Here is a 25,901-nt window from a genome sequence, read left to right on the forward strand (position 1 = left end):
CATGGCATGTGCCTTTTTCATAACTTCATCATGTTGGTGCCTGAAAAACAACTTCTTGTGTCACCTAAAAACATTCAGGTCTTTTTCCTCCTCTTTTTCAGACATGTAGGTTACAACAGAAATTCTTATTAGTCCCCATGTGTCTGACCTTGCATCGTGGACTATTATATTCCATCTCATTTTCATTGTTCCAGCCCAAGTGTGTCAACTTGTTCTGCACAATTTTCTGACTCTCTTTCCACTTTTGCCTTCTGATTTGACTTGGAAGATATATCAGTACCTCCTCATTTTTAATGGTGATTAATTAACGAATATTTGAAACAGAACCGTTTTGAGACTGAATCAGGAGCAGCTTGCAACCTTCTTGTAGCCTGGTAATTGCCATCTATTACAGCCTGCCATGATCTTCCATTTAGGCATTTTCTCATGTGCTTCATAACAGCTGTATCAATAACTATCTTCTTAGTTTAACTAATAACTTTTAGTAATAGCATATCAGTTGCTCTACCAAAATGCAGATAGATTAGGTATACTGTGTTTTTTGTTTCTAGCATAAATATATTTTATTAAAGGGAAAGACATGGTGAATCAATTAATAATCAAGTTATTTAATCACCTTTTAAAGTTGGGGTTTAAAAAAGCAACCAGGAAACTTCAGTTTAAATACTGTAGCTTAACCTCACCTCGCATTTGGACTTTGCAGTTGTTTTCTAAACAAATACTATTAGCCACAGAGACCAGTGATTTTGCAAATAAATGTAAGCTTTACAGTAGATCAGGCACTTCTTTTTACTACCTCAGGGGATATACCATGCACTTATTTAAAAAGCTTAACATTCATTTATTCACGCATTTGTTTTACATGTTAATATATTAAAGATAATTAACAGCTTCATTTCCTAGATGATTTTTAAATTCATTATTTATGTCAACCTTATCCTGAATGCAAAGTGGAATTGGCTTCAACCTCTCAAACCAGTTTTTATTCACCAGCTTGCAGAGGAGAACAAATTGTTCTGCTTTTTCATCTCCTAGCCGTCTCACCCGCTTTGACTGAACTCTGAATAAACTGAAGAAAGTATCCCTGTACCAACAGAAAAAGCAACAACTATAGTAATAAAGCACTTTCAGCAACTGCTTTTAGGTGCTGATTTTGTGACATCCCCAATTTTAGTAGCTAGACATTCTTTAACATTTCAGCAGCAAATATTTAAACAGCACTTTTGCTGTTTAAGTTTTTCTGTTATAGTCGATTTATGTTTTAAAATAGGTTCTCTCAATTCCAAACTTGAGCAGGGTTTTAAAAAGTTATTGAATCAAACCTGAAAATACAATTGGCATTTTAAAACTCCCTTTTTAAGCTATAGGAGATTTATGTACTCTGGTGTTCAGCTTGCTCAGCCTGCCTTTGGGCAACGCTGGTTGCACATGTTACTGAAGGCATCTTAAGGCGTTTTCGCCTTCGTCCTCTCACTCTCTTTTCTTTCCTCAACTCTTCGTACTATTGAGGTCACACTAATCCAGCTAGAGTTGCTCACATGACTTTTGTCCTGAGATATGCCAGTGGCTACTATGCCATCCCTGTGAGTGGTATTATTAAATTATGCCTTTGTGGACATTTATTTATTTAAAAACCCCAGGCTTGTGCAAAATAGTGTTGGCTAAGAGGAAGTACCCAGAGTTTAATAGACAGGGATGGGCATGTTTTGCTAACTAGCTAATCAGACTCAGGAAAGCGTAAACCCATCTAAAAAACTTCCTGGTAAAACCTGGTGCCGTCACAACCAGCCAGTCACTGGAGTACAGAGGAGTCGCTCTCCATATTGTCCTCCTCCCTTCATTTTCTGCTCTGTTCACTCTGTGGGTTCCCGCTTTGAGAAAAACAGTATTTAAGGCAGCGCGAGCTGTGCTCATCTGCACTGGCTGGCCAGGTCAAACAGCTTCACAGGGACACTTAACACCTACCAGTGCTATAGGATAATCCTGGAGTCCTGCCCAGCATTCCTGCTCTTGCTTTCATAATCATAACATAAATTAACTGGCACTAATGAAACGTTCATAACTGTGTGTGGAATATTGTTGCGTGCCTAATGCCTATCTTCAGGTGCATAATTAATTGCTCTGTGAGGCATTCAGAGGCAGGGGGAATAAAAGCTCAGCATAAACGCTGATCCAACAGTCTGTAAAGCCAGTGGACTAGAACAGAAAGGCATCCGAGATGAGTAGCTTTCAGCTAAGACTCCCGCTATCGTTATGCAGAGGACTAATTAGGATATTATTTGTTACCATTTGGAGGAGCAGCTTCTCAGTTTGGTTCGAGGTGAGCACTAATCAGCTGCTGAAATCTAAACTGATTATGTCTGAAGTGTCGACAGATGCAAAACTCCCTAAGTGAAGAACGAACATGTGTCAGCCTTTTGTGACAAGCCAAGGGAATAGTTAACAGGAAAAAAAAGGCACATTATTTTATACCGTGCAACAGTCATGTACAAATAGACTGAATCATATAGAGAACAGTCGGATTGAATGTACCAGTCTAACACATAACAATAATTATATAAAATGGTTATGTTGAGAAGAAAAAGGACAAACTCTTTCCCCACCAACGCTTCTCTCTGTATATTAATAGAGATGTCAGGTATAAGAGAGGGCAGAAAGAAAGCAAAACCTTTCAGACTTGTCAGCAAAGCATCCTGGTTCATTGCTCTGTAGACTGCATTAACACTGTTATTTAAACAAGTGGTGTAAGTATATTTTCCATTCCTCAAATACTAAGCTCAGATCTCTCCCCTGATCCCCAAACCATGTCTGCACTCACATTTTTGCACAGTAACCTACTGCCACCTGATATAGCTACACACAACAAAATAGCAATCTTTGCCCTAAGGAATTTAGAAGGGAATTTAATAGTAATACTCCCATCCCTGCTTCAAGGCAGTTCAGAAGTAGCAGAAAGGTCCTAGTTCTAACCAGGACAGCCATGCAGGCAGCCAGGGAGGACTGCCTAACTTGGCAGGGCCTAGAAATTTTTCAAATTTTGCCAGAGGGGCACTTCATCCTGTTTTCAAAATGCCACAGGAGTGAAAGAGAGTAAAAACCAACCAATTTCCTTTGATCTGCTCTCCCAGAGCTGTGGGGTCTCATTCAAAGTACTTTGTAGAGTCAGGACTGAACAGCTCAACACCTAGCAGGAATAAACATCAACACTCCACTTGTATCAAGTTATGCAAACATCTTAGTATTTGCAGGATTTGGGCTTCAAAGACAAGATTTGAAAAGTGAAAAGAACAGAGGGATACAGCATCAAAAATGGCATGTTTCAGCATAATCACCTGTTCACACGATTACCAGATACAAGACAAAGTGGTTGCAGTCATCACACTCACCGCAGTAAGCGAGGCAACAACTTGCACACTTATCCTATCTGTACTTTGCTGGACCAGGTACATGCTTAAAATGTGCAAGAGTTCGAACTGCTCTTTTATAAGAAATGTGGTCATCAATGAATTATAAAGACACTGCAAAAGCATCTAAACTACATAAGGTGCTGAGCATATATATGGAAAGAGACAGCCCATATCCCAAAAAGCTTTAAACCTCCTGAAAATTAAAATCCGAATGAACGTGTGGGTTTGAAATGTCATTGTTCAGCAGCAGCCAATGAGATATTCCAGTCTGAGTTTCTGAACCATCTGGTAAAGCATCACAACAGCTCTAAGCATCCAAAGATCTGTCAGGGGCTTTAGTTTAGAAATACTAATAATCCCATCATGTGCAGCTTCTGCTGAATGGAAGATATACCTACTCAATGATTTACTCCCTCCTCCTTTTCCCAACTAAGCTAGGGAGAATTAGCCTGAATAAGGTTTGTTACCATTTCTCTATTCGAATACAGCATTGCTCAAAGGATTTGAGAACTATTACCTTCCTTCAGCTTACGAGTCTCGGTAAGGACCTTTGCTGGGCCAAAAGGGAAGAACAATTCCCAGGACAAGCATTTAAGGAATAGTAAGCATTTTGCTTTGAACTACTTAATTCTACTGATTTTATGCTAGGTATTTCTCTTTCTTACAGTTTACCTCAACTTTTAGAGTTAACATGGGGGGAGGTGGAGGGAGAGAAAAACTAGGGAGGGAGCTTCATTAAACACATTTAATACTTCTACACAACCCACAGAGTGAGAAACGTTGGTCTGGCAAAGTGAACTCATAGCTGGAAGAGAAGCATTTCGGCTTGTCTGTGGCTTAGTCGCTGACTCACTGCATGTCACTGACGAAGTCAGGACCAACTCTTCAAGAGTCCAACTTCATGTACTCTTGACTCATTTTCAAATGGCCTAGCAATCCACACCATCTCTAAAAGCCAGGCCTACAATATCTCAAGTGAGGCATCCCAAAGACATCCCTTGCTAAAAGAAATGGTAAGCTCTTCCCCCACCTTCATTCTCTGAAAGCACAGAGGACGCTGCTTGTTCATCATTAAAGAGGGCTTTGAGACCTTTGGATGAAACACCCTTTATCTATACCCTGCTAGCACTCATCAGAGGCCTTGGGATTCTTTTTCACTTTTAATTCTAATAGGGTTTAAGTCATGTCTACAAGCATAAAGTTGAACTAGCAGTTTAAGGCTGTTGGCCCTAACACATGGCTTGTGGTCAACGTGTTGCACTTGGGAGACTTTGATAATGCTCACAGCAACAGAAATAGAAAAATGAGGTGACACAGAGACCTGAATACAATATGTTTGCAGCAACACTCAGCAGGCCGAGAGTGGCTGGCGACTGTTTTCTAGAGCAGCAGTTCGCAGTCACTAGAGCATGGGATACTCTGGGGGGGGCCGGGAGCACATGCACACAAAAAAGAAGAAATGCAAGGCTGTTATTAAACAGCCTTAAAGTCACTCAGCGAGACCCATAGCTACTATGCAAAATGGTTTTTGATCCGTAAATTAGGGAAAAAAAATTGAAAATAAGCCCTCTTTAGAAGAAACAGGCCTTTGAAAGTAACCCTCACAGTCTAGAAAGGCACTCTAAGCCTAATACGCAGAATCTTCAGGGAAGTTGTTTAAAAATGCTTTGTACACAGCCAGTTAACTCTAACTTATTGATTGAGATGGCATCTCTTAATCGTACAATTTGTTAAATATTTGGAAAGAAAATTCTTCACAAAGAACCACTTACACCAATTTCCGTAACTCGCCATTCAAGCTATCAGTGGACACATACACATTCCTAAGAGTTATATACATGGTGACGAGCTTTTAGTAGTTCATAAAAACCAGCAGCAACAACAAAAAGCAAAAAAAGGTTCGTCTTAGAAAACCACACTGGAAAATAACCACTCACAGGTAATTCTAAATTGAGACTTGTGAAGTAAAGACAAATGCAACTGAGAGCTAATAAAGCCCTATCTGTTAAATTCAGCATCCTGTGAGCTGATATTGGGCTTTTAGCACTCACCATTCTGCAAACCACTGGAAAAAAACAGGTAATGGGTAAAACCCAAAAAGATGTGATAAAGTCTTCCTATTTCGCTGAAAAGCCGCATGTCATTTGCATGAACACTTCAGCAAATCATTGCAGAAAAATCAGCTGTCAGTCAGCTGCTGCATCTATATCACAAGTTGACCAAAGGGGGAAAGAAAAAAAAAAAGAGGGATTTTCAAAATCAAGAATTGTGTTGATGCATAAAAGCCACTGATCGGTACGTGGGCCAACAGAGAAGTGATGCAAGGCATTGAATTAAGAGTCAAAACCCACAAAGTGCCAACTCTCACTAAACTTACATGCTACCAGCATCTGAGCAAGAGGGACAGTTTTAGGTAAATGAAGAAGTATTCTTTACTGATGGGAAAGCAGCCCAGTATGGGGTTCATAGCCCTGAAGAAGGAAAAAAGCAATTCACCAAACAAAAAGTCAATGCTGACTGGAAACCTACGGAACAAAACCAACTTTTTTTGCTAGCATCTGGGCCCTTCCCTTATTAGCATCACAACTTCACACTTTCCAGTGCAAACCAGTGAAAGTCAAACTGCCCCACAATCTCTCCCCATACAGGATTACAGTGAGGGGATTTACTGCAACAATAGCCTTAAATTGTTTTAGAGCAACTATGCACAGTGTTTGGCTTTTAAGTGTCCAGCTGAGCTCATCACCAGCTCTTCCACACCCCTTGCCTAAGACACACGCCTGTGAACACTGAAATACCTGAATAATTCTACCCATATGGGTATTCCCATGGCCTGCTCTGGTAAGACAAGGTACACATGTGTCAAATCACAAGCAAAAAAAAAAAAAAAAAAAAAAAAAAAAAAAAATAAAAAAATCACACTTTACACTTGCTAGACCTCTGGACATAACCTGAGATTCTCAAATCTTAAAAGGAAAGATGTGATGAACACTCTGGTCTTTCTCTCCCTCTCAAAGCTGAAAAGGCTGGTGAGCATCCATGCACCAGATGACAATGTTCTCAGAAGAGTAAAAGGCAGGTACTGAGTTATCACACCCATCCCAAGCCGAGCATGCCTTTTGTTAGGGCAGATGAGAGAGTGAAGTTAGGCCTGGACAACAAATATCATGGATGTGAGATATGACTTGATCATTAAAGAATACAGTCAACAGCAGAGCTGTCTAAAAATAACAGTAATTTAAACTCAAACAGAAAATGAAGGTAGTTCTCATTAAAACTGATTTTTCAACCAGCTCTAACAAAAAGGAAGTAGAGAAAGAATAAAAATAAAAGACATGGAAAAGTAATATTAAAAGTACTCCATGTTTTGTGGCTCTTACTACAGCAATAGTATCTTCCTGCTCCATCCAATTTTCTTTGCAAGATCAAAACCAGACCAGACCAGCACCTCACTCCATGTAATTTAGCCTTCCTCCGAGAAACATAAATAATACTCTCAGTCTCCCTCATATAGTCTACTATTTATCAGCTACAAACACCTTTACTCTGAGATAAAGTAGCTTTCCAGCTCTCTAGATCAGGAGATAACTTATAGCAGCATTTCAAAAACGTGTTTGCCCAACTGAGGAGAATTCAGAGCAAAAAGACAAATCCTGCAGGACCTGCTGGCCTCTGATAGTCAAACCCCTGTAATGTTACGTGAAGAACCAAGACTGAATGAGGAGAAGGAGTGAGGAAGAGGAAATGTACACATACCACGACTTCATACTTATACAACACTTCCTCTCCCCAGTCCTCTACAGAGACACAAGGCATGAATCTTCATCATCCCCATCTACCGGGGATGAAACTGAAGCAGAGTAGAGAGGGAATTTCCCCGAGATCGAAATAGTACTGGGAGGAAAGCAAAGATCACACTAAAAAGTTTTACTGGCTTTCAAGATTATGCTAATACTACCACCCTTGTTTTTCCAACAGGAGAGTCCTACCACATAATTGCTTCTCCAACATGGCAAAGGATACAACTTGGAGTTCAGGGAAGCAGGAGGCGGCAGGTGGAGAAAGAGGAGACAATCAGAGTTTCAAATCTTTGGTGTGTATTTATAATGTTGTAGAGAAACTGTATTTCAGGATGGAATGATTATTGATTTCTTAATGGATTACTGCTGCACAAATTTACACTCCCGCCAAAAACCATCAATCTTGAGATAATAATTATAAACCTATCAAAGCATATAGAGCATTCTGACTGAGTAGAAACCCACCGCTACCTGCCGGGAAATGGCCAGTTTTCTATTTCTCCCACTCCAACCACAGTACAGCATGGCTGAGAGCTACTGAAAAACACATGCTATTATAAAACAAAGTTTGTAATAGCCACAGGACATACCTCCAGTCAACTTTCATTAAACAGATTCTTTTAAACTGCTGCCCTTAAGGCAATGCTTGATCCATTAATGAACAAGTTGATTAGTTATTAGAATCCTTCTGTGTTATTTTTGTAATAGTAATGAGGCAGCACAAGCGTAGAGTGAGACTCCTTAGTGGGCTACATACATTCACAAACCCACACACCCTCACTTTTTCTGCTTACCAACCTACAGTCAAATGTTTCTGTAGCTAAGTAATTTTTTAGTGAAGGCACCCATAGAACAGCTTTGCTACAAGAAGCATCACTTTGCAAAAATGACTACATTACCACAAGGACTCCCCTTGACTCCAAGAGGTGTCAGACCAAGTCTCTGGAGATGGAGTACTATGGAAATTAAAAAAAAAAAAAAAAATTCTAAACCAAAAACCTCAATACCCCGAAGTTTGTGCAAGGAATGTGGAAGATTCAAGTCTGGCTCTGTTTAGGGGTTCCCACCCATAACACCACCTAACTACTGCCCACTGTTAAACCAGAGCCGTTATATGAGGTTATAGCCCAACTGCGAGCCATGAGCTAAAGGCGACCTGCAAAAGGGCTGGTTGTGAAGCCAGTGCCTCTCAGATGCTGGCCCCACCTCTGTGCAAGAGGTGACCACCCTTTGCACCAGGCCAGAGGCAGCAGAAAAGCCAATTCACTGCCTCCTTGACCAACCCAATTTACAGATCTGTTAGCTCCAGGCATTAGCACAGTTCAGCGTACCTTTGCCTCTACAGAAAGCACCAGGAGCTCCCACCCCTACTCAGATACCACCCTCTCCCTGCGTGAGACCATGCAGTAAACTGGATCAGTGAATCGATCCAAGCTAAAAATACCCCATTTTGTTGTTTGGTTTTACTTATTTAGAAAAACTGCTGGCATTGCCACAGAGAACAAGGCACATCGAACTCTGCTTTGAATGCATGCCTTATGAAAAGTCATCTCTGCTAGAAGGGCGTGTGGGGCACTTGCCAGTCATAACATCCTTAAACTGCCCTAACTAATGACAGCCCACACGTGCAGTGCCTTATAACACGTGCAGGTTAAAACCTGGCACACAACAGATTTTGAGGCTCCTACAGCACTGTTTGACTGCAGTTTGCTCTGGAGCAGAGTTGCCATTACACCAGTCCCACCGTACCCAGAGCTGAGTCTTGCTGTAAGCAGAGGGTTAAAAGAGTAGCTCATAGAAGCCAAGTGCTAGAATTTAAATGGAAAAACGAGGTACAACTTGATTGTAATCTGGCTGTTCCCTTCCATGCCTAAAACAACTTCATATACAAATGCAGCCAGTTGATATTCCCCCAGACTAAGCTTGTCACTACCTACAGCTTGCCCCCAGGACAGGGGTCTGCTCCAAAAGTGTGTGGAACTAGGAGGACAATCTCCCACGAAGAGCAGGGGCCTAAATTACTCCTGAGGAAGCTCTCCAGCTACACAGCACAGGATCAGCACCTTAACTCTCATTTATCTAAGATGTTACAATTCAATTATCGCAGCAACTTCTCCTCTATCTCATAACCTATCAATCGTCCCCTAGCCCAGGAACTAGACATAGCTGTTGTACGGCAGCAACAGCATCTCCAGAAAACCTCATCTACTCAAAAGGTGGTTAACAACAACTCAAAAAAAGAAAACAGCCAAAGAAAGCAGTGTTCTCCAAAGCACACAGGCCACACAAAATAAAAGCAAAAGGGCCCAAAGCGCAACGCTTGCCATCAGCTTCAATTAGCAGCAAAGTGGGGTTTGGGAAAACAAGGGTCTCTTCAGAGCTGCTATAGGGCAAAGATGAAATCCCAGAATTAAAAACAAAATCCCCACATGCACATTAATATTCAGAGGCAATTACCTTTCAGCTTAAAGTCAGCCAACATGCATCTTACTACAGCAGCTCTTAAAGCAATCTTGTTTACAATTGGAAATGGATTACATTATCTCAGCTCCACCTATCCACATAATGCAGAGCAAACTGTCAAACATAAAATTACAAAATGGTTATTGTAAGGTATCCCCTTCAGCATAAGAATTAATTTGACCTATTTTATTACTAAATTATTACTCCCACACAAATTTTCTATCATAGATATCTATCAGCGCTGACATTTATATTCCAGCGAGGCACTCTTAGATGCATATTTTTTTCTTCTCCATCTCAAAGGTGTATTGAACAGATTTGATGTAAACAGCCTCCTGCCAAGCTAGTTAAAATCTTTAAACTTTATACATACAATTAGATTGTGACAATAACCATTTGTTTTAAAAAAAAAAAAAAGGTATCTCTACACAGAGTTTCAGATTCTGAAACAAAATGTTTCACAATTTAAAGAAATAATTAATCTAAATTTAAGGAGGACCTACAGATATTTTTTTGCTACGGCTCTGGCGGGTTGTTCTGATTGTCACCAAGAGACATGATTTGACACAATGGCCCTGATTAAGAATGTGCTTAAGTCCTATTAAAGCCAATGGAAGTTAATCATCTGTTTAAGAGCTTTGCTAAATCAGGACCAGAACAGGAGACATTTCCAAAAAATCTGGGCCTAAATTGAACACACACTAATTAGCTGCACACACCAATTACATGATTATGGATGAAATGCGGTTGTTTAGCATTTACAACAGCACACTTTGTGTGGAATAATTTAGAAATAAGGTCTAATTATCATTCTCTAACAGGTCCCACAATGCATTATAACCCACATATACCATGGTAATTTTAGTTGAAGGACTAGCTTAAAGAAAAAAAAAAAAGAAAAAATCCTTCCAGTAATATTTGTCCAAATTCTCAAGCGGATCAAGATCTGACCCTTTTGGAGCTTCACTGTGTTCGCAGTGAGAACATCTGAGCACTCGAGCTCAGCTCTTTTCTTATTGCTACATTTTGCTTACAGAAAATACTCACTCTTGCATTTCAAAATGTAACATTTGCACTCTATGCTGTCTAACGACTTAAGCCCTGCACTCAGGAAACAAATTGGCACAGATTTGCATATCCAGGATTACAGGTATCAGCAAATTATTTCTAGAAAATTATTGTGCATACAAATCGGGGGTTGCTTAAAGTGTAACTGTGAACAACGTTGACAATTTGAACTGTTTGCCATTAGCCAGGATTGCACCTCACTTATGTCCCTTAGTCCGATATTTACTGTTTTTTCTTAGCAGCAAGATTTTCAGATAAGTGACTACAAGAGTCTCCACTTTCATTACATTTAAAAAAAAAAAAAAAGGCATTCCCAACCCCAGAGACTGCTGAAAAGCCGTGCTTCAGTGCAAAACACAGCTCAGAAATGAGAAGGTACATCAAGAATCACATTTATTAAACAAACACACACAAAAAAATCTCATGGCATGTAAGGCAATATTGCGATTTAAAACTTGACTCATGATTGTGAAAGTTTGGAGTTGGCATGCCAACTTGGTGAGCCATCTGCTCACCAACAATTTATAAATGAGACTGCTGCCAAAGCCACCCGATTACTCAGTTCTAATATTAGTGATGTAACTAAAACATGCTTATAGGGTTTTTCTCCCCATGAACTAGGAAGTACAAGGAAAAAAAAACCTCGTAGAGGAAAAGTTAAAAATAAAATAGGTAAAATGTAGCTATGTTCCATATTCCCTTCAAGTCTGATTAGTAGGAAAATTCAGGATTAATTCAATGCTTCAGTTCTGTAATTCCTTCTAAACCAAGTCAAAAGGAAAAAAAATCAGTAGAGTGATTACAAATGATGAGGCAAGGTGAATCATATATTCTGCATCCAATGCCCATTTCTTTGTTTAATGATTTAAATGGTAGTTTCTTAAAGTGAAACATGGCATGCTAAAAAAACCCAACAGCTCATAATAGCATTTAATATATTTTGACAACAGATAAAAAAAAATAATAATCAAGAAGTTGTGCATGCAGGCTAGCAGGTACAACTGCTGCTTTTACTAGTGATGCTATTTTTACCATTAGAACCAGGCAATGTGGGTTAAAAACACTATCCTATTTAAACAATTCCTTTCTCATTAAAATTCCAAATTACATATAGCAGTGGAGAACTGCTGAAAGTTAATCTACAGTAAATAATCCTGGGAGCAAAAGATACTGTAATGAAACTGCATGGAAAATTACTCACTCAATCATTTTTAAAACGTTGAGTCACAATTCAGTTTTGTTGGCCTGAAACTCCAGATCTATCTCCATGGCAAGTCAGTAGCAAATCCCAAAGCACAGCCAGTATTCCCAGAGCTCAGACGTGCGGATACGCTGCTACAGTAGTAAACCCAGGAGCGTGCAATGTCTTACACTAGCACTTCCACATAACACCTTCTTCCAGTTGAAGTAAAAAAGCTTTTAACCACCCGCTTCAATGTGAGCAGAATTAGGACATTTCTGAGTGCTCTACAAGGGACAGTAATAAGACTGAAAACACAGGCAAATCCTGGTGATATTAAGAGGACAATGAGAGCAATAAGCATCCCGCTTCATTTCAGAACACCTTGCTCCATCACTGCCAAAAGGAGTAGCTTTTAAATCTGCATTTTGAAATTAAATGCATCATCATTACACAATTACTGTTCTAATTAGCCTCGTCAACAACAGATTGGCTTTATTTACGATTAATTTTGGTAATGAGTTAGTTGTAGTTTTATCTGATGGATAATGGGTGAGAATTAATAATTGCTTAATCCACACAAAATTTTGTTGTTCACATAGTGCACAAAATTCCGACAAATGTTTCCGAATCCTAGCCAACAACCACCAGCACATTTTCACTATCTGAAAGCAGCCAAAGCTCAGCAAATGTTACCGTATTACATTAGATTAAACTGTTTATATATATAATTAGTATTATTATTATAAACTACAGTCATAATTATAAATTGACATTTGATTGCCAGCTTGTAAGGAAGCTTTCCCCCTTTCAAAACACCTGGCCAGAACAATTAATTCAGGTTATCTCCTTGATGGTCTACCAAGACCTATTCCGTTTACATTTGCACAAGAGAACGATGCAGAGATCCAAACCAGAGAAGAAATTGTCTTCTCCACCTATCAGACAACTTGTATCTCTCATACCTCTGTCCATACCCCTCCGATGAACCCTAGTCTGCCTCTGAGGCCAGTTTAAGGTCAGAGCCGTAGTTTTTTAACAAGGCATTGGTTTTAAATGGTTTTAAACTATCATCTCCAGTTGCCACCTTCTCTCAAGAACACTTTCCCCTTCCCAAACACAGGGCTGGTTTTGGCTCCACCCAGACCCGAGTACTGACCTCACAACAGGAGACACATCAGAAATTCCTCAAAGAGACTCTCACATACCACTAGTTTCATAAGGGCGTTTGGATGCCACAGCAAAGGCAAGGAAAACATGACAAGCTGGGGCACTGAGTGATATTCACGTGTTTGAGAAAACCCAACGGATGATAGCGATCAGCACAAGCAAACCCTAGTGCAATTCTCCTCTTCCAGCACAGTAGTCTGTTGCTGGGGTGCTATCTACCAGATGCAACATAAAACTTAAGGCTCTCTCCATATACAGTCACTAAGGAACCTTGGATAATTATACAGCAATCATCATTCACGTTTCTACAGCAAAACTACTTTTTTTACTCTTTTCCTAAGGCACTGTACTGTGTCATTCTAGGCTGTTAAGAAAACCACCAGGGTTCCACTGCAGGAATGGCCGCAGTTGGGATACAGATCCAGCATCCTGACATGAAGATGAACAAGTACTTTACAGAGTATCATTATAGATTATTTCCTGGAATGCACTGCAGTTTCCTTTGGTTTTGAATACATGTATGATATATATTTACTATAGTAAAAATCTCACTACTATCAATTTTTCTATAAATATTTAATGGTTTCCAGTCAGAAGCTAAATTTAAGTAACAATAGCACTAATTACATTAAATAAATGAAGCACTTTAAAAGTGTGAGAAACCAGCAAATACCTCCTTACAGCATTTTAACACAAGGGCAGTAAGACAGCAACCTGAAACCATGTTACATGCTGATAGCCTGAGTCATGTCTTATCTCACAGTCCGACCAGCGAGGTGATTTTGCACAAACATCTAACAAAAAGTCAGTTCTGCAAGCAGCAGATCTAGCAGAGACTGGCTTCCAACAACTTCGTCCCATGCATTTGACATTTGAAAAGGGTGACGCTTAATAGCTTTTCCTTCAGCAGAGGCACAATTCACACACCTCTCCTCTTTCTGGCTTCCTAATTTGATGAGACTTGCATGATTCTAAAATTTTTCAAGCCTCTCTATCATATGTAACCGAAACTCTCTGTAAGTGCCTTCAATTTGTATTTACACACATCACACATGTACAGGCTTGTCATAAACCAGGGCTGGACACATTTTTGTATTTTTTTTCCTCCCGCTGCCAACCTTCTCTACTTGGTATTAGCTAATTTGGGGGCAGCTGGCTGGGGATGTCATTTATACTCCAAGAACACTCTGGTTTGGGAATCACATATAAGTGAATGGGATTTTTAAGAATTAAAGAAATTGTGCAACTGATAGAATACAAATTTAAAAGAACTCAAGAATAAACTCCCAGAGCTCTCATAGTCTGACAACGTCATATACTACTTGACCCTTAAATACACAACTAACACATCATTCTAAACTCTTGAGAGCTACCTATAATCTGAGATTTTTAATTCACATACACTAATGATGAAGCTGACTGCCTCCCACCTATAGGAGCTGAATTCATACTAACATTAATATCTCTAATTTTTCTCCACCTCCTCAGCCTATAATTTTATTCATCCATTTGTATCTCTTCAGCTGGCATCCCGTGTGAAGCTCTTAAAGATTTCTTGTTGAAAAAGCATGATATAACGAGGAGATATTGTTACATTACACTCTAGAAGAATAGATTCTCCAGAAGATAATACCTAACAGTGATGGAGAGAGAGGCCTGTATATTTAAGCTAGAGGAAATTTTCAAACAGGGGGTTTCAGCTAAAGCTGATACCCCTGATTGTTCCACACAGCTGCATGGAGATGTATTAAACTCACCCAGGAACCACCTGTGCTGGTAACAAGGTCAAAACAACTGCTAAAGTTGACCCAATTTTGGAAGATTAAACCATAAAACTACTACACACATCTATGTCTAGGAAATGCCTATATTTGAAAGGTGATGAAGATTAAGGCACGGTGTGAATGTAAGGCCCAACAGTGTATTCTAAAATATTTCTGTACTCGGGCAAACTCTGCACAGGTGCCAGATCAGTGCAGACTCTCCAGATATGCAGGAGAGAGGCCCCTCACCATGATTCTACACATACAATACAAAGGCCATACCTAGGAACGGACAATTGAAAGTAGTATGCAAATAATTAATAAGATTTGTTCCCCTTCAGGGGCCATTATCTGGACAAGGCAAAACACACACTGCAGGATATCAATTTCTCAAGAAATAAGATTAAAAAAAATCACCAAAACCCAACCCCGTTTTCTTCTTCTGCCTGAGCTTTCTCCCCCTATCACAGACCTGGCTGCTAATCAGAATAAGGTCTTCAATCTACTGCAACTCTTTCCTGGAAACTTTTAAATCATCTATGACTTAAAGAGAATAGCTACTCTTCCCCAAATGAATAGACCTCGTATCTCTTCTGTGTAAAAAGACTTGCTGTTTTCACATAGAAAGAGGCAACGATTTTCAAAAGAAGGGAATTCACACCATCCTGTTTCCTGCTCTTTGGACAGAAGCGGGTGTTTAATTCACACTGCTGGAGTTTAAAGGATGCACAGATAGAGTTACCAAAAATTCTCTCAGTTTGTGTTTTATTGATAGACCTCTACCTAAGAGAGCACATTTGCTTGCAGAGGGAATCATAAAATGTCTGAAGGCTGAGCTGCGGACTAGGTGTGAATTTGTACACAACTGCACACACACACACTCCTAAATCAACAGTAATTATGAGAAAAATTAACATGGACTTGGGCATATCACAGGCTTCTCCAGCCAGCTTTCTATGCCACTTACCAACATAACTGTCATGGACTGAGGGAACAGACAGCCCTTGAGAAAAAACTTCTCTTTCTTCTGATGGAATTAGGTTTTTTTGGAGGCTGAGGGGAATGAAAGGGGAAAATGACTAATAAGGAGCTGAGAAGACTTCAGCCTATTGTTGAAAGTCACAGCATAGACTTCTATAGGGTAACACTTGTTTTGTTCAAGTGGAGAAACAAAGCGGGTAAACAAAAAAATATCCCTCGTCGGAAACGCAAGCTTTGTCACGTATGTGGTTTAACTACAAATGGAGCACCTCTGTTGTAAGGCCTGCCCAGATCTTCCATTAGCTAGAGATGAAACACAGGCCATCTTACCTCCTCACATAAGAGGAAATGTCATGAGAAAGAAAGATGATAGTCAGGACAGGCAGACAAGGTGAATAAATTTGCTGTACTTCAGTATATCCTACCTTCTTTGAAAACTGCTTTGGTATTCCACCCCCCAGGAACAAGGACCTGACATCTCTGGACAGGCTGAACACAGAGCGACCGTGAGCTAAAAGAGCAGGTACGATGCACACAGAGCCAACCACCTCCGTGGTGCTATGCCTCGGCCACACAGCATTGAAGGAATAAACCCCAAAATTGGAAAGCAGGGTCAAAAAGAAGAGGTGTGGAGAAAGCAAAAGTCAGTTTAAAAAAAAAAAAAGTTCTAATTCACAGAAGTTTAAATGATCTATCAGCACAGAAATGAGCGAGATGAATCAACCCTGTGCTCTTCCAGGAAGAGCGTCTCCTGTTTTACGGTATGCTCCAACCTACCACCTGTAACACCACTTGCAGGTGACTCTCACAGCAGGAGCTCCTGCCAGCATCCTTGCCTGTGAGGGATTACAGCTCTTCAAAGCCACAGGCTGACCCAGCAGTGCCAACAGAAGCCGGTAATGTAGACCTGGCTCTGGATCAAGGGCATATTTTGCTGGGCAGTGTAAATGGGGGTTTGTCCACACAGACCTGGTAATGCTCAGCTGTATGGGAAGAGTTAAAATGCTGTGGTTGCTCCAATAATTACCACAATCATTCCTGCGTAGGACAGGAAATAAGCTATGCTGGTATTAAGGTATTTCTGAATACGTCTCATTACGAGGCTGCAAAAATTAAATGTAAACCAACACCGAAGCAAAGTGGATATTGTAATAAAATTCCCACTTTTGACAAAAGCCTAACATGTGCCATCCAAACCTCCATCCTGAGCAATCTATGGCCTCTGTGATTCAGGGAAAAAAAGGCAAGACGGGTAAAAAAGCAGCACAGAAACATGAAGGGACTCCCCTACAATGATAGGAGTTGGGAGGAAAAACTGGGCCTCTGGTCACCTAGCCCAGAGCCATACCTGTCAAGCCTCATCGTTTCTTGGCAATAATCGCAGCTCTGCTTCCTTCCATTGGGATGCAGCAGTCAGCCACCTGGACTCCAAACAAGCCTTCACCGCTCTAGGCAAGGGACAACATGCCGTGGCACCGGCTCTGCACCCGGGCTGGCAACAGGTCTTGTTACTACAGAGAGCAGTGGCATAGCCTTCTCTTAAATTTTCTACAAGGCTGCTTCAAGGTAGATCCCCCAAGGAGTTTCAGTCCCTGGGATCACTGAGGAAGAAGCAAAAGTTGGCTATGCCTTTTCCGCCTGGCTACAATAGCATCGCTCCTCCAAGGTGCCCCTCTCGGCACCGGAAAGAGAACGAGCACCGCTCACCTCAGTAACGCACAAAGATCACACAGGTAGCTGCATTTTCACCTAGTCCTGCAAACTGTCGCTTAGCTGGAGGACTAGGCAGAGCCAGTGGCCCACAGGAATGGGAAACAAGCCCTCAATCCAATTTCCCAGGAGAAAATACTCATTGATTTTAACAGGAGCGGCACCTTCCCTCAGATTCAGGGATGGGAAAGACAGAGCGCTCTCTAACAGGTATCTCGTCGTCCAGCTGCGATAGAAGTGCCGCATTTCAAGGAAGATGAGGATTTCACTTCTCGTTGGCATGTCTGAAAAGGAACTGAAATTCCAGAAGCAAACATTGAAAACTTGCTGACTAGAAAGCTAGCAAGAGCACTGAGTGTTGTAACAGGGTGTGTACCAAGGAAAGTTAACCGAACCTGACAGTCCAAGAGAATGACAGAAGCTCCCTAAGAAAGGTGTGTGCTGCAACAAAGCTCTGGCAGATGACCTCTCAAAAGACTTCCATCAGAACGAATAAAAACCTATTTAATGAGATTAACTGATCATTTCACTCCACCCTCATTCTAACACTCACCCAAAGGAATGTTTTTGCAGCCGAATATTGGATTCCACAGGGAATGCCAGAGAGATGGTGATGGAAGATATGAAAAATACACAGGGGAACCCTCCGCTGTTGGACTGTGAGCCATGTAAGACAGTAGTTACTGAAACACCTTGCAGTTTCAGTGGCCACTCAGTTTTTCTCTACATACAGAGTTTGTTTCAGAGGAACTATTTCATTATTTTAACAATACCAGTGTGAAAAATCTCAGCTGATATGTATGAAGGTACAACAATCCAAAGTGCATCCCAGCAGGTATTTAGTTTCCAAGTAACTTTTTTTTTTTTAAAGGAAAAAAAAAAAAGCAGTGTAACACTAGTTTGCAGAGCTTCGGTTTCATAAATGAGGACAAAACCCTAGATTTCTGTTTAAAACCTGATCGCCACCTCTTTTTTTATTATTTTATTTTTCCTCCTTATACTTCAAGAAAGCTAAACCTATTGGCTAGAACTTTTAGAATATTATTCCCCTGGCAATTCTCAGGGAGTCTGAGGTTAAAAGACCGAAGCAAAGTCATTGTTTCTGTGAGTGTCAAAGTAGCTCAGTTCTACCAGCTCCCTGCCACACTTTATTGAGCTCATCCCGTATGTCTAAGCTCACGTTGGCATAGTGCATCTTCACCACCCTTCAACCTGTAAAACCACAGGTACATCTGTATCAGGCATCATCATGAAATTCCACAGCTGAGCTCTCTAAACATCAAACTGTCAAGCTTGGAAAGTCAGACACAAAGGTCAGGAGGACATCTCAAGTGATGGTCAGAAGTCCACCTGCTTGCACTGAGGCAGGATCAAAGATACCCAGACCAATAGATGTTGCCTAGCCTACTCCTTAAAGGCCGCCGAGGAAGGAGATTCCTCAGCATCTCGAGGTTATCCAGTCCAAGTTTTCAGCACCATATGCAGTGTTTCACACTTTCCAAGATATTTGGAAGAAGTGGAGACCCGAATCCCCACTTCAGAGCACAGCAGTTTGGCTGCCAGGATTCTTCGTGCCCCACTGCACGTGGCAGGGGAGCGACTGCCTCAAAGCACTCACTCAGTCGTGACCCCTGCAGCCCAGCCCGGACAGCTTCAACCACCCTCCCTAAAGAAAAGCCTCCTGCAGAGGCTCAGCATCCGTCACCTCACTCTACTGAAAACACACATACTGAGCCAAAAAGAATGCCAGCGCAAGGTCCAGACTCATGTGCCCGAGCTGTAGACTCTGGCAATGGCCAGGCTTGTTTCCTACGTAGCTGAGGCATGAAGCAACCTCTAATTTTGTGCGTTTGCATTCCAAAAAGCAAGACTCCACAGTTCCATTTCTTTATCCATACAGATGTGGTGCTCATACAGCTGTGGTTCATGAAACTCTGTGCTTGGGGCAACACAAGTGTGACAAAACTGGGCTTGTATGAAAATTTAGAGTTGAAAAACAGAAGTAATGAAGAAAGATTTGGGGCTTTGCAGTTACAAAAAAAAAAAAAAAAAAAAAGGGGCGCAACTGATAGTCTACCCCGACCACAGGGAATACAGTATTGGCTACATTATGATAAGCCCTTGCACTGGTTCTCCTTAAATACTGCTGCCAAAAATCACTCACACATAATACTGTTGTCCCAATAGCTATCTTGTCAGACAGCGCGATCGCTCCCCACCACGGAAAAAATGCAACTGCCTCGTTATTCTCAGCTACAGAGTCAGCTGACAATGCTTATTTTCTTAATAAATTATTTCTCATAACTTAGTAACACTTTAAGCTACTATAAACACATCTTGAAAGCATACCACAATTTTAATCAGTTTCAAACATCAGATGTTGGGTTTGATATTTATGATTGTTCTGACTCCGTTTCATTTAAGGGCTCCTTTTGTCTATGAAAGCGAGATAAGAAAGTTATCTAGGACACTCATTGTAATGTCTCTAATTTAAAACGAAATTTCCTCTGTCACTGACTGTCAGATGCTAATATCTGCTGTTACTGTCTTCCATATGATACCAGGCAAGTGGTCTCAGAGAAGTAGCCTTCATCCTATACAAAGAGGGCATCAACTGACCGAACAACTGTGCCCCTGCAGTTTCTAACCGGGACATTCTTCTAAGTCCATTTTAAGCTACAGGGAAAAAAAAAAAAAAAATCTCTAATAACTATAGTAAGAACTCAGCATAGTATTATGGGGAGGCAACTGGGAATGATTTCTTTTTAAAGCCTCTTTTATAAGGATTCTCCCTCATCCTTTAATTAGCATGCCCTTTCATATTCTGAGGTTCCTGACCACTTACAGCCCAGTTCAACATTCACCAAAGGCAACAAGACAGACCCCCTTGAACTCTGTAGGGTCTAGAGAAGGGCTTGGGGCCATGCAGGGAACTCTTTAGTACCAACACGAAGTTAATTGAGCAGGCCTTTGATGCCCCGCTCTGGGTGTCAGCCCTTGGACTAGTTTTCCTACGGAAAATCAGAAGTAAATCTGGACTTCCAGACTTGGGGCTATGTAAAGGTATCATCTGTACTCAGCAGGTATAGCACTAATTTGTCTTTTGCTGTAGAGGAAAGTGAGATGATCTATCAACCTATTCAGTTTGACTGTTTACACAAATTTTGAATCTTTCCTTACATAAAACTACAATAAAGTATTTTAGAACAGAGCATCTGCCAACATACATGCAGTATTGTGCTAAAGGCAGATACATACCGTAAGGTATATGTAAGATCATTAGTTAGCTATGACAGGCGATTTATTGTGATTTATCTTTCAGGATCATCTCATTCACAAGGAAAACTGAGTGTCAGCCCTATCCATAACCTATACATACCGTCTAGATACTTGAAAATGATAAGAGGTTAAAGGATCCAGCAGACAACTCTCCAACACGAGCCAAAATATTTAACCCAAAACCTTTTGGAACAGAACTTGAAAACATCAGTAGCCCAGCCAGAACTCGTACTAACACAGATTGCCAGGGGCTAATGAACATAGAAAACTCTTTACCTAGCACATAATTTTACCGTTGCTGGGGGAGCACTGCTCAGTCGTTTCGGTACAGATCCAAGAAATTTGCTTCTTATGGTTTCGTCTCTGTTTGAGCCAGACACAAATTAAGGCTAAATTAAGAGCTGTGGTTCAAAACGATTCAATGGAACGCAAGAACAAAGGTCAAAACTTAGATCTCTGCCCTGCAGGTGCACATCCTGAGCATACAGCTAAATAGGGCCATCCACTCTGGGGCTGACTGGCAACAAAAACAGGAATTAAATGTTTGGGGTCTGATCCACGTACCACCTCACGTACCACCTCCTCCATTAGCAAACCCTACCCAGCCAGCATGACATGCCCTGAGCTTCACTACAGCAGCACGCCAACAGTAGATCAGTCTCCAGTGACTCCGCTAGAAATTAAACCATACTGAAATACAACACAGCCACTTCCTCCACTTACAACGAAGGGTGATGGATTGATCCAACAGGAGCTACCGAATTCATATAAAGTATTTCGAATGGCCGTTCCTCCTTACTCTCCTACCTCCATCACTTCGGGGGGGAGGGGGGGGGTAGGTTCCAGGTCCCTGGGTTATTGAATCTTTAAAAGCATTTCCTGTACCCAAAAAACAGATGGAAAGCTCTAAAGCACAGCCTTAGTCTACACACACCAGATTCAAGACTTGGCCAAAAACCTTAAGTGAACCAACATTAACAGCTGCCACAAAAACCGACAACCTCTAATCAATACCTTCCATGTTTAAGACAGAACAAACCGCCTCTCTGCAAACATTCTTATGCCTGCAAAGAGTAATAAATGACAACAAATTTAAGAAGCTCGAGCTTTGCTTGGCTAAAGAACCTCAGGCAGAGCCCCTAATTTTTCAGCAGCGGCACATGCTTAACACAGAGCAGCAGTGATGAAAGTGGCTGAGACACCTCTGAAAGACCAAAAAAACACATTTAAAAAAGTAAGGTATTCACCAAGGCTGCAGATACATGTGTGTTGCAAGGACTAATGAAGCTTAAAAACCATTGAAAATGTTAACACAATGAACACGAAAATATTGAATGTGCTAAAGTATTTTTGCATGACTTCATCCTAGATCTTTTTATTCCCTAATTTGACTCTGGTTTTTAGTCTAGATTATAAAGAAGATTTAAAAGTGGGAGGTTTTTCTCCCCTTCCAATGAAGCCTTCCCATTAATAAAAAGGAAACAAAGAAAATGAAGAAAGCGAGTAGTAAAACTTTTACAACATAATAAAAATATACCAGAATCCCAGTGCAGCAGGATTGGAATTGTCTAAAGATGCTGAATTATGATCGGTTGTCATATAAAGTTCAGTCCAGAGTATTAGCAATCATATTCTCTAGCAACATGTATATAACTGTGAGATCTTCATAATAACCCTCAGTTTTAAAGGTTCATAAAAACTGCATTTTACTCATAATTTGCAGGAGGAAAGAAGAATTCTTAAAGGAAAGTAACATCTTTTTCTCAGTAAGAAAGACTTTGAAGGCAATACACTGTGTTTTAAAGCAGCGACCCCAAAAGCTCTCTTTTTCTTCATACAAACACTCCGTTTAAAAAGATAAATACATATCTATAGTACACACTCTAGAAAGAAAATTAGCATCACATAGAGAGGAACCCCCTGAAAGTATATTGGAAACAAAGCACATTATTTTTTAATACAAGTACAGAGGTACTTCAAGGCAAATATCTTGATGTAACACTGTAACCAACAGTAAAAGAAGCTATGGTACTCATACACAAAAAAGAAAGGACGTTGCTTTTATGAAGTGTGTCTAAACTACATTTATCCACCTCCAAAATTTAGCATGAAAATAATTATTAAAGTATTATCAGCACTTGACACTCCCAGTAGACTCCCAATCTCTACATTTTCTCAATTTCTCCCCAACATTCTAAAACAAAACCCTTTCAATTTGTTAGAGAGGCAGCTACCGAGTGCCATAAACCTCCACTTATCCCAGCCACTTTTGGACTTGGCAAGGCAAAACTGAGGTAATGAACAGGATGCTAAAGTTTCTATACGGAATAGTAAAATACAACCTGTCATCAAACCCAGATATTTTAACTTTATACTTTTGCCAGAGTAAAGCCTTTTTGTAAATAAAATGTGTTTGTTTTCAAATAAAGCTACTTCAAGCTGTTTTGGGAAGCACAGTAAGTAATATTAATAACAACAACAGTTTCCACTTGAATTTCAAAACCTGATGAAACAAAGCCAGCACATGTCAAGCCTAGTGTTTTCCTACCTGGAACAGGTAAGGACCAGCTCTCAAATGCCACCTTAGGATAGTTCAGACTAGTAATCCCATTCATGTTTAGAGGAGACACCAGCATGAACAAGAAAAAAGGGGAAAAAAAAATAAAATCTACCCTGTCCTCTTCTTTTATTAGCAACGCCCACAGCAGCGGTTAAGACCCTGTTAGCAAGCCAAGGACCCAGAGGACCAGCCTAACCCAAACGTGCTGCTAGAGAGAAAGAGGTTTAAGAAGAGACTTACTCCTTGCCATGTGACTGGGGGAGGTATGCTGCCCGTTGGGTGTGCTGGAGGTGAGGTCAATGGCCATGCCGGAGTGCTCCCTTTCGGGCGAAAGCTCATTGTCACCTGCTTTCACAAAACAAATCCCCCATGAGTTTCCACCCCCTTCTTCAGCAGAGCAACACAACGATTAAAAAGTACGACTCGCTCCCTCCTTTCATCCTTCCCTCCTTTACCTGCGGCGTCTTCCACAGCCTGTAAAAACTGGACTCTCAGTGACCACAAGTGAACATTTGACTGACTGATTTTAAGAACACCAGTCTTCTCTGCACACGCCTGTGACAAACCTTATCCCAGCTGCTTTTTCTCAAGAGAAGTTGGGATCACTTTTCCATTTGCAGACACTGAGAATCAGGGCTGGGCAGGAGAAAACTGAAGCACTTTAACATATAGACCTTCCTCCCCTAAGCTCTCAGTTAACTGACAGTTAAACAAAGCTCTTAAACTAAGACATTTTGCTCTGACACAGAAAACAGGAGAGGTGCACAGTGAAAGGCATAAAAAGTTTTTGGCTGCAATTTCAATTTCTGAAGATGAACTCTCTCTCATTTGCAAAGTTCGTTCATACTCACTAAACATTTAAACCTAGAGCTAGTCACCCATGCACCCCTCCCCATGCATTTCTCAGTCATACACAAAGTTTATGCTTAAATGCTATTAATTCAATGTCATCTCAATGCAAAGATCATACACAAGGCAGCTAAAGTTTCAGGTGTCTGCATCATAGAAAGGGTAGCAGGAGAAGGAAAGTAACTCAGAATAATCAAATGAAATGACTACTTACATGTTATATATCCATCAGCAGCCTCTGCTTCCATAGTCAAAGTGCAGTGCTGTAAGGCAGAAAAGTATACCCTCAAAGATGCCTGTCAGTATCAACCATTAAATGATTAAACTTACTTAAAGCCCTAAGTAGTTGCCCATTTTACTGCTGTTGCAACCATTGCCTAGAGAAACACACAAGTGTACTGCGTGTGCTCGTTTGCAAATCACTGAACTCTTCCTGCAAATTATCCGAGTAGAGAAATTCAGCTGCCTCCTGGGCAGGCAGCACTGGGATCATCTTGGTCTGACCATACCCCTCTCTGTCCCCCACTCGCATTTTTACATGATCTGAGAGTTGTTCCTCATTCCCCCCCAACTTTCCACTTGTTTTGTTCAAGCCGGGATGGTAAGGCTTTATCAATTATCAGCTCTCGCAGCCAGAACAGACTTTGAGGAGATGGATACTATTAACAATTGCTCTTTTCACACACATTCCAAGAGACTCCATCCTGATCTAACCAAAATAAAGCCCTCCCGTGACCGTTCCCCTTCGAGAGAGTTACTACAACTCTTTGTCTCACACCACTGTACACGCACACACACCTGTACACGCACCTGTTCACTCTAACCCTATTTATCTGCCACGGCATGGGGCTGAACCTCACACTTAATACTCCCAGATCATGCATTTTGTGGCGTGAAGCAATCTTAAAGTTTCTGGAAGCACTTTGCTGACACAGAACAAGCTATTACTTTCCAGAAACCCAAGTAACTGTATAGAATGACACCCCCTAGCTATCATTTGATATATATTGAGGAGGGGGGGGAATCAATAATCATAACCATGTTCTTTTAAGTGGAAAAGTTAAGAATCTGACATGACCAGAGGAGAATTTTATCTCCTCTCTCCCTCTACGGCCTCTTTTTTGCCTTTAGTTTCAAAACTCTCACTGCACCAGGCAGCTAAATTATTCACAATGAGCCATTTCTGTATTGATCGCCAAGTATATTTAGCCCTGGCTCCTGGAATTTCTCCATTACTTACTGGAAAACAGGCAGCTTCACTTCTTGTCTCCAAAACCACTTCCCTCCCCCTCCCTTAACCCGCTTTCCTTCCCCCCCCCACCTCCCGCCTTTCCCCCAATAAATAAATACTTTTCTCTGTGCTCTTTGGTATAAAGCAGATCAAATTCCCAAGGCATTCAGCACATAACACTTAAATTTCAACCTGCCCAGCTGCCACCAAACTCTCTTCAATTACTGATTTTTCACATGACTCTTAAAAAAAAGAAATATCAAAAAAAGAGAAAAGTTTTCAGAACAGGCAAGCCGCTTCCTCAAGCCCTTCAAAAATTACCTTATCTTCCCCCTAGTCCAGGTAGGCAGGCACACACTGAGAAAAAGAAAGAAACATCAGAAGCAACAGGGAAAGATCATTCCAGCCAATGAAGTGGAAGGAAAGAAAGGGGAGGAAGG

General features: G+C 40.8%; 1 protein-coding gene across 5 annotated transcripts in view; it reads right to left on the reverse strand.

Annotated features, from left to right (window-relative positions):
* IKZF2 (IKAROS family zinc finger 2) overlaps window positions 1-24,490 on the reverse strand; it is a gene marked incomplete at both ends in the record, with an annotated part of 106,413 nt that extends 81,923 nt beyond the window's left edge. For 3 of the 5 annotated variants that reach the window (XM_082001433.1, XM_082001431.1, XM_082001432.1), the window contains 2 exons: window positions 23,622-23,726; window positions 24,445-24,478. In XM_082001433.1, the coding sequence (XP_081857559.1) occupies window positions 23,622-23,726; window positions 24,445-24,478 (139 nt within the window). Of the gene's footprint in view, window positions 1-23,621; window positions 23,730-24,444 lie in introns of all 5 variants that reach the window. The other 2 variants (XM_082001434.1, XM_082001435.1) reach the window with 2 other exon arrangements.
* Between the last annotated feature and the right edge of the window lie 1,411 nt (window positions 24,491-25,901).

The sequence above is a fragment of the Phaethon aethereus genome, assembly GCF_964289735.1.
Source record: "Phaethon aethereus genome assembly, chromosome: 6".
Lineage (NCBI taxonomy): Eukaryota > Metazoa > Chordata > Aves > Phaethontiformes > Phaethontidae > Phaethon > Phaethon aethereus.